Source organism: Volvox carteri (assembly GCF_000143455.1).
Source record: "Volvox carteri f. nagariensis unplaced genomic scaffold VOLCAscaffold_7, whole genome shotgun sequence".
NCBI classification, from domain to species: domain Eukaryota; kingdom Viridiplantae; phylum Chlorophyta; class Chlorophyceae; order Chlamydomonadales; family Volvocaceae; genus Volvox; species Volvox carteri.
In genome coordinates this window covers 2,000,529-2,014,316 of record NW_003307550.1, presented here as the reverse complement: position 1 = coordinate 2,014,316, position 13,788 = coordinate 2,000,529, and the positions used below count along the sequence as shown (strand labels likewise).

At 54.2% G+C, this 13,788-nt stretch overlaps 1 protein-coding gene across 1 annotated transcript; it reads right to left on the bottom strand.

Annotated features, from left to right (window-relative positions):
* Positions 1-4,476: 4,476 nt before the first annotated feature.
* VOLCADRAFT_88078 (uncharacterized protein) lies at positions 4,477-12,494 on the bottom strand (the record flags this gene model as incomplete). The annotated part of the gene is made up of 10 exons (XM_002947639.1): positions 4,477-4,499; positions 5,106-5,138; positions 6,692-6,949; positions 7,602-8,059; positions 8,341-8,514; positions 8,995-9,148; positions 9,820-10,039; positions 10,562-10,610; positions 12,193-12,206; positions 12,312-12,494. 10 exons carry the CDS (start codon positions 12,492-12,494, stop codon positions 4,477-4,479), a joined length of 1,566 nt encoding a protein of 521 aa, XP_002947685.1.
* Between the last annotated feature and the right edge of the window lie 1,294 nt (positions 12,495-13,788).

Genomic DNA, 13,788 nt, shown 5'->3' with positions numbered 1-13,788 from the left:
CCCGTATTAGAGGGTGTTTGTTCGGCGCGGGGACGGCTGGCATGGCGGCAGTTCAGCTGGAAGAAGAGGAGGACTACTGTGTTATTGTGGAGTAGTCATATAGCGGTGTGTATGTTTGGTAGCTGTGTTGAGAAATTAGCCCATTTGTGTTTTTAGAAACTGAGCCGCGAGCGAGGGTGTTGACCGGCGAGCCGTTATCCCCGTTGTTGTTTGTTTTACCAATGTATGTTTTGCTTTGCTGTTTTGTGGCGATGGCAAACTTTACTGGCATTGCGGCGCGCGACGCGTGGTTTTCGCGATGCAAGCAGATGGCGCGGGTCCAGGACAAACTCCATGGCTTTGTTTATTTCCGTGTACAGCTATGTTTTCTGTAACCCTATAAGTCCATTTCTGGGCCTGATGCTGTGTCCCGGGACGGTCCCGCTTTCATGGCACCGGCAACTGCGGTGGCGCCTTGCAAGTCCAATTCAGTTTTCTTGAATATAACAAATAAAACATCACAGTACTAGAGAAGCAGTTTGTTTGAGGAAGTACATGAAAGCGGTACCAACTAACTCCAGGGTGGGGCTCACTTCGAGTCAGGGCCCCCCGGGCGTCTTGCGTGTTTCCTCTTGGCCGCACACTAACTTTCCAACATTATTTCTAAAGTGGAATTATTGTGTGGCTATTGAACAGGTGTTTCCACTAAGCGCCCCGGAACCTTACGACAGGTTGCTATTAAGGCACCAAACCAATGTTATAGTAAGAGTGGGTGTAATTTAATGCGCAAATCATTACAATTTGGTCGACTAATTGCTGGAATGTGGCAATGTGACCGGTCCTGCTCGGAATTCCACTGATCAGCGGGCTATTTGCGGCTGTGGATAAAGGAAAATACAAAAGTCAACGAAGGACCTTGGGGAGGGAAATGGCTGACTATGAATTTTCCCGCTCGGAAGTTGATGTCCACTTTGAAAGTTATCAGCAGGTCTGAGGCCCTGATAACTAGTGTGCCACTTATGGATAACTTCATACTGATGCCCTTTTCATAGAAGTATATGTATGGCAGGTTAATTGCTAAAAAGTAATTCACGGCATTTGCCGACTGGTGAATTAATAAAGTGGGGTCCCCAATTACAAAATGGTCTTTATATCAATTTTTTTTCCATATACATCGAATCAATCCCGAATCCAGCCGAATCAGCCCCCAAGTTCGACATTCGGCCCAATAGCCCAAAATTCAAATCACAATTCCGCCGCACCGTACTAATTACACAGCATGTGAACAAGTCCTTATACTACTGATCAGGAACGCTTGCTTTACCAAGGGACGAGACAGATGCCGGTAGAAATATATAGCCAAACAACGACGGCTTAAATATCCACGGCCATCCATCTGCCGTTCGTCCACCCATTCAACAATCAATTTATTTTCGCGATCTGCTGATCTACAAGTTCAAGGACGAGACACGACACTGGACTCCCACATCCAAGCCATCGGAACATCGGAACAATATCGCATTGGGAAATATTCCCTAGGCACAGCCCCGCTAGAGCCCAAGGCAGCCCCATATCCCAACCTCCGCAACGCCAAACAACCGGCCGTCTAACCTCTACACTACCCCTCGCTTTCGGCCTCACCTCCTATCAATCGGCTTTCAATCTGCAGCTGTGCATTAACACACAAATTTTACTCGCAGAACTGATGAAACTCAGTGATCCGTACATCATGTGCCTTGTTGCACCAAGTACGCCTACACGCCAAGTATCTCCGTACGCCATGTACCTCCGTACGCCATGTACCTCCGTACGCCAAATACCTCCGTACGCCAAATACCTCCGTACGCCATGTACCTCCGTACGCCATGTACCTCCGTACGCCAAATACCTCCGTACGCCAAATACCTCCGTACGCCAAATACCTCCGTACGCCAAATACCTCCGTACGCCAAATGCTCCGCTGTAAGGACTTCGCATGCCACGTACTTTACGTACAGAGCACCTCCGTACATTACGTGTCTTGCTGCATCAAAGTATCTGCACGAGTACTTCATACATCAGCATACAAAAAGTACGAGCAGATTTACTGATTACCGCCGTACATCAAGTGCATGACGGCTGACTGGAGAGCCTCCGGCAGGCGCCCCGAAACCTAACGACAGAAATGCCTAGATAGAGAGTGCAAAAAGAAGACACAAGTTCGGTGACCAGCACTAGCTAAACCGTCAGCAGCTAGACCCATGCACTACTTTGCCATAATGAGCCGTTGAGCTAGTGTGTCAGCATTGTCTATCATCCGCTATCTATTGAATCTACTTACATATGACAGGTACGGCTGCACCACGGGCACAATCGTAATCGGGTTCCGTGGGCCTTCGAGTACATATTAATGAGGCGCGCATGGGCGCGTGAGCACGGACAAACAAGTGGGAAGTGATATCCTAGTAAATGGAATAAAACACCACGAGAGAAAGCCACCACTGATCTGGGAAAGAGAGAATATGTGATATGTGTTTGTGAAGAAAAGCAGGATATACAACTTTACTTACGATAGGAAAACGCGGCAGTGCAACAGTGAAAAAAAACGGCGCACATTGCTTAGCAGGCGTACGACCATCGTGGCGTACGACGGAAAACGCAGAAGGCTATCCTTGGATACTTAGGGGGTGTGGACACATCACATACACCGGGCTTCCAAGACGCAGACAACCGGCAGCGATGTTGCAAGCATCTTCCTACCAAGAAGATCCAAGCCACACACACACACATGTGCGCGCTCGCGCGCTCCAGCTACCGTACCAATTTTATTGAAATGCATTATCAAGGTTCCCTCGACAAGCCCCTCTTTCAGCGATAATGACACACGTCCCGCTGCTCTCTGTGCGACTAAGTGTCACCTGGCGGCCTGCCCATCCCCAAATGAAATGCGCAACGAAGTAAAAAAATCATGGTTGTGGCGGCGGCGGCGACGGCTGCGACGGGCAGTGTCGGATGTATGTATAACCCGCGCGTCGCCGCTGCCACTTCCCGCTGATGCCGCTCACTCGTTCCAGGTATGTATGTATGTATATATGTGTATATATGTATGCATGTATTTAATCCCTTCCGCCGCCACATCTGATGCGCGCGGATCACCAAGTATGCAGGGTCGCAGTCTGCTGCCACCTGCCGTACAGGTAAGCCGTTACCAGAGCTCCTCCTTGCCAAGATGGAAATCCCGCCTTCGATGCAGCCGCGATGCAGTGGACACAAAGAGCGCTATGCGGGAACAACGCCTTCATGCAACTCTACCTACTGTATTGGATCCAAGGATGGCTACATATGTCGGACGACTGTACGGCAGCAGCCACAGCCGTACACCTCGCTCACCCACGGTAACGGCCCACGTAAACTGCCTAAGTGTCCTCCCAGCTCGTCACTGCTGGCTGGCGTCGCCAGTAGCAGCATTACGCGGCACAAAAAAACACTACAACAGAAGCCCTTGTGTTGGGAACGGGGCGCTGGGCACGGCGAAGAGGTTGGTGCAATGAGAAGAAGCAATGCCATTACTGTCATCACGAGTCGCAAGACAGATGGCCCACCGATGGTGGCGAAGAGGACAGCCGCAACCCAACCAACCCATTAATCCAATCCATCAATCCAACCCATCAACATCCAATCAACCAATTAACCAATCAGCCGCAACAGTACCACGCGAAAACCGCTTTCCGTCCAACGACAAGATACACATGGCGCACATGCATCATTTTTCTTGAACAACCATTACGACCAACCAAGCCGCCGACGTCCGCTGTCCACCCTTATGTGAGCTATGCAGATACAGGCACATATCTGCACAACACAACACAACACATATCCTTCTGTAAAAGTGATGGCATGCATTAGGTCCTCTTCTATACGGTCACATTCACACACCAGTAAATGTTTCGACAGGACCAAGCAACAAGCATATACGAGCGAGTATGTGGCCTGGATGGTGTCTGCCGTGATGTACGACACCTACTACATGATCTTAAAACCCCAAAGGAGAAGAAAGCCAGAAAGGGATAATGCACACGGCGTTAGCACGCCGGGACATTCATCACAAATAAGACATTTGGCTTAGAAAAGACACAGATGCTGCTGAAGACAAGCTGTTCCAAGAGTGCTGGATTTACCGCAGAAGGGACACACGAAAGATTGGCGGAGAGAAGTCCAATATTCCAAGTCTTTCCGACGCGCCAATTTCAATTCCCGGGCAGCCAAGACTGTCAGAGCACAGACGTGGTGCCAGTAATGGCCCCAACTGCTATGCCACTATGGCGGCACCATGAGTGCCCCCAAAGCCATCAGAAAAGCCTATAGTATGGGGGCACGTGCTGCATATGCCTTCTTATCCACAGTCAGAGCGCAATAAAAAAACACAGACTAGACAAGCCAGCACAGCGTAAAAACTGTGGTATATAGTATGAAATGTTGCTCGAAGCTAGGTATAGGTGGAATAATCCGGCCGCCCGACTATGCAAACACGCACATGCAGGCTCCACAGAGAGAGAGAGAGAGAGAGAGAGAGAGAGGGAGAGAGAAAAAGAAAAAAAGAGAGAGAGAGGGAGGGAAAGGGGGGAGAGAGGGGGAGAGAGGGGGAGAGAGGGGGAGAGAGGGGGAGAGAGGGGGAGAGCACGCAAGTACCGTTTCTACACCTGCGCTTGTTCTATGATTGCCGCTATTGGATTGGGGTCACACTACAGGTCGGGCGCGCATGCAGTGCCAGGATAGCCATATCAACCCTTCTCTATGTCACGAAACTGCGGTCTAGCCGCGCAGCACAAACCGCACTTAAAACCCAACCGAACCCAACATTCTGGGCGGAAGGCACTCCTCCGTTTTTTCATGTACTTCCGAAACGTACGACACGAAAACGCAACAGTCACATCCTGTTTATTGTAGGCCATCAGGCGTGCGTCCACGGTTGTGTGTGTGTGGGTGTGTTTGCATGCGCCTCGATTCCCTTGTTAGGGCACCAAAGACAATGCGCTTAACGAGACAGGCAAGCCACACCCGCTCAACACCCACATGGTATGAATGTATGTATATATGTATGCCTTTGCATACATCAAACTGAATAAGGCGCCTAGCACCCAACCCACTTCCCGAGCCACACACGCGCAGAGGAAGGCTCCCTAGGGAGGGAGGGGGAGGGGGAGGGCGCTATGAAGGGCGAAATCGGGGCTTTCAGGGAGATCGCGCGGCGCCCGCGGTGCCCCTCGCTAGGAGCCATCTGACCCGTCCCATCTCATCCCTGCAGTAGGGTTATGGTTGACACGTAGAACCAACCGCTCGCTGCCGTACGGGGGCGATGCTGCCTCGCTGCCAAAACACCGAGTCAGCCAGCCCGTCAGGCTGACGCAACACGATGGCCAGGCAGGCAGCAAAATCAACTACATCGCATCATCCTGGCAGATTCATGCACTTGTTGGATGCAGTGTGGGCCGGCGGCCGTAGTCGGCCGAATGCATCTAGTGCAACACAGCCTGCCATACGTACTTGCATAATCTTATAGCCCAATGGATGCAAAGACGGAGGACTTGAGGATTTCTTGACCCAGGGCGACCGCGGGGGGTAACAGGGAGCGGTTGGATGGGGTGGGGTGGGGTGGGTTGCGTGGATGTCCGCCCGCCCGCTAGCCATGTCGGTTATAACATTAATGATGGTGGGCCCACTCATCTTTGGCTCATGGCCTTTGCGGGACTGCCCGCAGCGGGGAATCGGCTCCTAAAACACAACCATAAATGGACTAGGACGCGCATATACATGCATGCAGACCCACGCCACACAAACACGCAGACACACGCACAAGCACGTATGTACGGGCCATTCCAGCATGTTTCGCAGGCGGCGAAGGCGCAGACGACGAACGGCGATTTTTAAGCCGTGGAATTGTTCCTGCCTGCACAAACCATACATATGCCATGCAAGCCATGGTCCTGCGCATGCACCGCAGCTGCCATCTGTTGTGGCGTGTCGCCGTCAGGTGGCCCACCGACAGCTGCTCACTTTCGCGAGACGGGGATGCAGTACCTACGAATGCCTTTCTATTCGGCGTGCACCGTTAGCGGGCATCTAAACGGTATCCAACAGTAAAGACCCATTTCCCCCACACACTTACATCCCACTACTCATCCCAAGCTTTTGTAATGTCCACCATCCTCAGTAGCCATAAAGAGGTTCCCCCGGACTTTGCGCGGTTGCCGGAACTGCGCTGAGATGTGCCAGGGGCCGCATTCGTTGTCCATTCTGCCGCTGACCTTCAGCTACGTTTCCTCCTTCACCTGCCCTGAACGTGGCGGTGGCTGCTGCGGCTGCTGCTGCCGCTGCATCGCCGCAGCTGTCTCTCCGTTGCCTGGCAGCGGCGGCTGCCATATCTCCCCTTCTGCCCGCCACAACCCCCGCTGCTGATGTCGCTGCTGGTGCTCTTGTTGCTGTTGCTGTTGTTGTTGTTGTTGTTGTTGCTGTTGTTGTTGTTGTTGCTGTTGTTGTTGTTGTTGTTGCTGTTGTTGCTGTTGTTGTTGTTGATAATGGTGGTGTTGGGGCTGCTGCTGGTGCGAATAGTAGCGACCGGCTGGATCAAGGTTGATAACAGGGAGAGCTGTTGCGTTAGGTATGACGGGCACGAATGTCTCACGCCAGGCCGTCGGATTGTGCTGCAAGTGCATGTGCTGCTGCGGCTGCTGACCGGCTTGGGACCAGAACCGGCGTTGGCGCAACCCCGCTTCCAAGGACACCACGGGCGAGGAAGTGTCCCGGCCAAAGTCGACTACATTCGAAGCGGCGGCCCCACCACCACCACTGCCTGCCCCAGCGCCGGCCCACGGCCACACGGAGGGCACAGTCGTAATGCTGGCGTCACCTGACGTCACCGGCGGGTTGGCGCCGCCGCTGAACAACGGCATTGCCGGGAAGAGGAAGGGTACGGTCGGCCCGCTGGCAGACGCTGCAGCGGCGGCGGACGAGAAGGTGGCAGGACTGCCGCCGCCTCCACCGCCAGCAGTGGCGCCGGCAAAGGCAACGGCAGGCATTGCAAAAAACTGTCCTGATGACTGCATACGGCTGCGGGCCCCGAGGGCCGAGGGGACAGCCGGCGGCGCCGGGCCCATCAGGTCCATTATGCGGGATCCTGTGTCATACAAACCGTGAAGTCCAATCGAAATTGCGCTGCCCGTTGAAACGGCACATGGGAAGGAGACGCCATCAACAGTGGTAGACGCGCCCGTGAAATGCGGAGGGAGCCCGGAATGGAAACCTGGGGTGTACGACATCGTACGGAAGTGCTGTCTGTCAAGATCAGGCAGCAAGTATATACTCTGTTGTGTGCAAGCAATCGATAAACTTAACGACAGTGGGCCAGTCATCACCGGCCGGCCGGCCTGTCCTGGCCGTGTGCGGCACGTGTGACCTCACAGATATGTGTTGCCCCTGTGTGTATCAACCGCAGCCTTGCTCTCTCTCTCTCACACACACACACACACACAAATACACACACACACACACAAATATACACAGCGTTCCGCAAACCCCAACCGGACGCTCTCCGGCCCCTTAGCTGCGCACTGCAGAGTGCTCGTCCCGCCCCCACGTTACCTCACCTGTAGCCCACGCCTCCGTTTGAGCGCCTGAGCTCCCCCGTGTCCCCAGCGGTGAGATGGGCCCTATGCCGCCGACAGTTAGCCGCGCAGTGGCGAGCTGACCACCGGCGGGCACCGGCGGCGGCCCTGGCGGCGGCGGCCGGCTCAACGGATCCACCGGCAGCCGCGGCCGCTGCACCAGCCGCAGCGGTATACCAGTCTCCACGGGACGGGCGCTGCCCAGCAGTGACGCGGCGCTGGTGGAGGGGCTCTCCAGGTCGCGCAGGAGCTCCTCCAAAGGGTCTGGTGGCTGGGCATCACCGGCGCCAGCGGCGGTGACTACACCGCCGCTGGCTGAACGGCCAGACGAAGCCAAGCTTACGATTTCCGGATCACGCATGGGAGCAGAGGCTGTTGTCATGACCGCCGCATCTAGTCGATGGCTGCTTCGCGGGTCGAGGCTGACGGGAATGGGCACGCTGCCGCCACCGGTAGCCAGGGGCTCAATCAGCCGCCCCAGACCGCCGACAATGTCGCCGCCCCCGGAGATGCTTTGCGGCAGGTATGACGACGCGGTGGAAGCGGCGGCGCGACCAAGTCCCAGGGGCAACATGGTCGCGGCGAGCTGCTGCTGCTGCTGCAGTGGCAGCGGCGGCGGCGGCGCCAGCATTAGCGGTTGCGTCAGCAGATGCGTCGGCCGCATTTGCATCCTGGTTGTCATATCGGTGTATAGGCTCGCAGCAGTGTTATTATGGCCCACCACGCCCAAAGGGAGGCCCAGACTGCCGTACAGGCTAGCGGCATGTGAACCCGCCCCAGGACTGCCGTACAAAGGACCCTGGCCTGCAGTCCAGCTATGTTCCCGGTAGATGAGCTGTAGCTCCTCCGGGTGAGATTGGCGCTGTTGCGGCTGCTGAGGCTGCGGCGGCAGCTGCTGCGTTGTAGGCAGTGGTGGCAGCGGCGGCAGCTGTGGCAGCGGCCGCTGTGGATCGGCCGTAGCGCCGGCGGAGGTGACCCAGCGTGGAGCGGGTTGCTGGAAGGAGGGCAGCTGGGCTGGAGTCACACGCTGCTGCTGCTGCTGCTGCAGCAGCAGCTGCTGTTGATGATGATGATACTGTTGCTGCTGGGTCAGCAAGGCAGCAGGATACGGCAACGGTACTGCTGCGGCGTCCGGGGCACGATGGGTCCAGCTGCTTGCAAATCCCCCCGCCGTCGGCGCCGCCGCTGCTGCAGAGGCCGCCTCCGTCCGGCTCCCTGGGTGGTTCTCACTGCTCTCGTCACCCCACGCCCTTTTCACATTGACCTCGGAATCCTCCTTAGGGCCGCCGCCCTCCCTGGAGAGTCTCGTCCGCGCTGCGCTGGCAACATTTTGATTTCGGAGCCGCCACAAGATATCGTGGCTCAGGCTGCTCACCACTGCCGCAGCTGCGGTTGCTGCCGCAGCGCCACCATCGGCGCCGCCGCTGCCTTCGCCGCCGCCCTTAGCTTCTGATGCGGCACGCGCCGGCCAGGTCTGACCAGTGGAATGCGCAGACCTAGGAGCCAGGCGACGACTTCGCCGAGGAGGGCTGGTCGGGGCAGGCGACGGTGTTGGCTGTGGTCCTCCCCCGCGCGGACTTACGGAAGTTTCCTTGCCGTCTGCTGCTTCGCCCCGCTGCGCCTGCGTGGGAACCACCGAGCCTGGTGGCACATGTGGCTGCTCCTGCTGCTGCTGCTGCTCCTGCTGCTGTGCAGCGCCGGCTACAGCCTCAGATTCGCACTGGCCGCCCGGGTCCGCCTCCTCGCCAGGTGGGGACGCACTGCCTGTGGTTGCTAACACCCCGTTTGCGTGGTGATGGCGGTGGTGTCGGGTTGGTTGGGACAGTTGCATCGCGACACGTCATCGGGGGGGGGGGGGTCCACAACGGATTCAGGCTCATGAAGTTAGGGCGGGCTGCGTGGCATGACACTGACTGGGAGTTATTATGCACACATCCAGGTGGACCCCTAATGGGGGCATTGGATCAGTGCGGCGAAATAAAAGAAAAAATGCCCAACATGCCGCACTGTGATTCACGTAGGCGTGCAAACAGTTTAAATATGGTATTGAAGTTACGCGCGGCATATGGCACATCGTGAGAATCAATGAACAAACAAGCGTCCGTTATCAGACGTCTGCAGCAACAGCCGCAAAAAAGTACAGCAGTACCAGCGAGGCAACGTTGACATGTAAGAAAAGTGTTATCCCCAGCCGCCGTACCTCCCTCTAAGCCCCTCTCTGCGGCGGACAAGAACGGCTGGTTGAAGTAGGAAGCAGCGCTGCTGAGCACCGGTGTACTGCCATGCTGCTGGCGTGCAGCTTCGTACGCAGCTTGTCGTACTGTAGGGTCATCACAGCTGGGCCCAACCGCTTGGGCGTACGTGCGAAGCAGGCTGTTTGCGTCGGTGGGCTTGGATCGCAATGCACTGTGGAAGATGTTCTGGCGGTGGTGGGGATGTGGGGGGTAATCCAGGGGGTGATGGGGATGCGGGTTGGATATTCGGGGAACACCGTGGTGAGTGATTTCTGTAGGGACGAACAGGCAGGCGTCCTCGTTACTCGAACGGTCATTTGTATTCCAAACCAAAATGGCCCATTATTCAATTGCGCGAGCCGAATGGTTGTTTAGTCCTGCATAGCGAGGTTTAGATTAATGCGTGCGGTATACTACAGCCGATGATCATTACGTACGGTGTGAAGTGTACCGTCAAGCCCCTACCAGCAGTCGGAACAGAAACTGGACATTGGAAACATGTTGGTAATGCTGTCCTCTAACTGCAGCTGGGAACGTGTCCATCGTGCGACTTTTTTTCGCGACAAGGACAATCTGAACAACACGTTTCTTTCAAAAGGTACGTTGCGATAGTCCAAGCCGCTCAACATGCAAGTATCCAGAGGATCACTTTATTTATTTTAATTATTTTATTAAGCTTCATTTGGAGCTGTCCAGTAAGGAACGCACCTTGACATCGCCATCATGTCGGTTCCGGTAGTAACGCGCGATGACGCTCCTTCACAAAAAAATGCAAAGGATTGAGTCCACGTATGGGTTGGGACTTAAGTGCATATAGCATTTCACCCGACGGCAGTTATCGTGTTTACATATCTCACCATTTATTTCCATGAACCGCGTGTAGCAAAGCTAAGGTGCATAGTTCAACCGCACTCCAACCACGCCTTTTGTTACGCCCAGAGTGTGTACGGCTTGTCTGTGAGCGCTGCTCTTGGAGAGACGGCTGCTGCGGCCCATCGCTCGCGTTCTCGCCGGCCGCTTCACTTCCATCAGCACTACCAGGAACGACGTCATGATCATCGGCTAGAGAAGCTTTCTGTTCGCTTGCTGCTTCGGTGTTTCCCGCGTCGGGTGCAGAACCTGGCTGCATGAGGTAGTAGGGGCCTTGTCCGCAGGAAAACACCGCATGTACCCTACCATAGAAAACTGATTTCAGACATGTGCATAAGTTATATTATGGCGACGATTTCTCCAGTGCCCCTGCGGCATGAATGCGGGAACGCTGAAAGCGCTTGAAAGGACGCGAGGTGGACCCATCAGTGCGCGGGCGTAGAAACAATTAAGTCTATGTAATCAGATTATGATACATCTTCATGTGTGCAATCCCAGGAAGGCGGTTATGAGAAGCACAAGAACAGCTGGTTTCGCGTATGGATGTCAAAACTTGCACCCAGACTGCATGACACATTCACCTGGAATTTCGCGTCCAAACTCCTCTGACTGCCATAGTTGTTGATGCTTAGATAAATGGCCGTTTTTCGACGGTGCTGCTCAACGGGCCCCTGGTCACTTGCCGAGCCGGAAGAGGCCCTTTGAGGACGACATTGTAGTATTACAATCTCATATCTCCACTATATGTATATATACATATACCTAAGGCATCGTGTATTCATGTGTTTATGACCTCGTTGTTGAAGTACGACATCGTCAAAGTCATGATGTCCCATATCCCAATGAGTGGAAGGTTATTCGTTTTCCTGGGAAGCTAAAAAATTGGTTTACAGATGTCTACATTGTCATTGGGAATTTTTAAAATGATATTTGCTTCCCGTGCCCCGTACACAAGTCGATAGACGGCTTCTAGACAGATATACATCTTTATAAAAAGCTAAGAAAATATTTTGCCATATATAAATATACTTATAGTCTCACAGACCTTTGTGTTTCAGGTAAAATTTTTAAAAAGGTAATGTATTTATCTGGCAAGTCAACAAAACATGATACCATTTTTTTGGAAAAGTTCAGAGACATATACAGCACCATATACTTTTCTAAATGAATAGAAGTGACAGCAACGGTGCCGCATCCATGCAGCTACTGGCGGCAGAGTGCGGCAGTTAGTCGAGCTCACACTTGTCCGCACATGGACACAGAACGAGTGTCCCGTGTCGTGGTACTTAACACCTAACGAACCTGGATGTAACGACAATTCGTCGTCTATTTCTTGGTCCTTTTGCTTAGGTGCAGACTGCCGCAGCAGCGCAAATAACGGCCACACCGTTCGGTCTGACTTGCAGTCAGCAGAAACACAATGTTTGGCATAGCGGCACCTAACTGCTGGTGTGCTGTTGCAGGCTCACTTCTCCGTTGTGGTCTGTGTGTGTGTGTGTGTGTGTGTGTGTGTGTGTGTGTGTGTGTGTGTGTGTGTGTGTGTGTGGGTGTGTGTGTGTGTGGTTGTTGCAATGGGTTCCAGACTCACGAGGAGTAGAGCCAGCTGGCCAGCTGGCCGTGCATTATCACTGCACTTGAGACTATCAGGGCAAACAAGACACCCACCCAGACCAGGCAACGCGAGTCGCCTAGACAGCAGAAAACGAATCCATGGGAAGGCTCCGAAACCCACAACCACTGGGGAATCTGCCAATAGGCGAAAGAAAGCCATCGGACTCCGCCAGAAGGTCCTCCATTAAATACTGACAGGAACTGCACGTTGTTACTGGATGAAGCCTGTGCCCCAAAAGTTTCCAGTGAAAGAGATAAAGAAGCAAAACAGGCGATAGCTAATCGTCCATCCGTGACCGCTCCCGTGAACATAACAACTTTGCCTGACATAATTTGCAAGAAGGTGTGTGTGTGTGACCCAACCAAATCCTTATCCTTTCCGTGGAACTCAAAAACCGCGAAGGCGGCCCCAAAAGATAACAACAACTCAATCAATGGCTCCTTCTGTAAGGCAAGGGCCAGTCCGGTGTGTGCATAACCACATCTAGCGCATCCCGCCCAAGAAGAACATCCCCCAACGTTTGCAGTGCCTTACAGCCCAGGAGTGCTTGAAACTCCAGCCCTGGGCGGATGTTAACTGACGGGACAGTCAATCTCTTTTCCGGAAAAACATGGTTTCCCGACAGAGGCAAACTCCAACACTAGGCGTTAGGATGAATGTTGTGGCTGTGCTGGGCTTCGTTCCGACAAAACGCCCCATTTATGCGCGCCCGTGCCAAAGGCCAATTCACAGCCAGAGGACAAACCAAGACTCTTGAAAATCGTGCGACATATGCATCGCACCATCTCCGTCATCAGTGGTTAGAGCAAACACCCCGCTTCTTCAGGGGCTGTGAAGGCCTTAGGAAGCCTTAGGCCATGCACAGGAACCACCAGAGCACCCCTCAGGAACTCCACCCTCCACCCTCCACCCTCCACCCTCCACCCTCCACCCTCCACCCTCCACCCTCCATTGCGGTAGCTTGCAGTGCTTGCTTCAGTAGGCGGATACGTCAGTAGCCCTCTAGAGCTTTGGGATGTCGCCGGCGCAGCGCACCAATGCACGAAGCAGCTGCTTTCTTCCTGACGTCTGCCACGCAGCTCATGATGAGCTGCCGCACTGCATTACGCCACGCAGCTGTGGTTGGCGTTGCTGCCGAAGTGAAAATTCTCATTTCTTCCAGCGTTCAGTTTTGCAGACGCTTGGGGATGATAATGTCTGAACTTAAATGCATCTTCCTCACGTGCCAGCAGGTAGGCTCCAAGTGTACGACGATGCATGGCCCCGGAGTACGACGATGCACAAAACAATTCTTCGTATGTAAGTTCATGAGTAGGGAAGGCAGGACAGAGATGATGACGGAAACAGAAAACAGAAACGAACTTTGAAGGTTTCATAACGTTTGTACCATGTCAAAGCACTCAGACCAGAGCGGCGATCCGTCGTCTGGCTGGCCCCAACTTTCCTTAGGCGA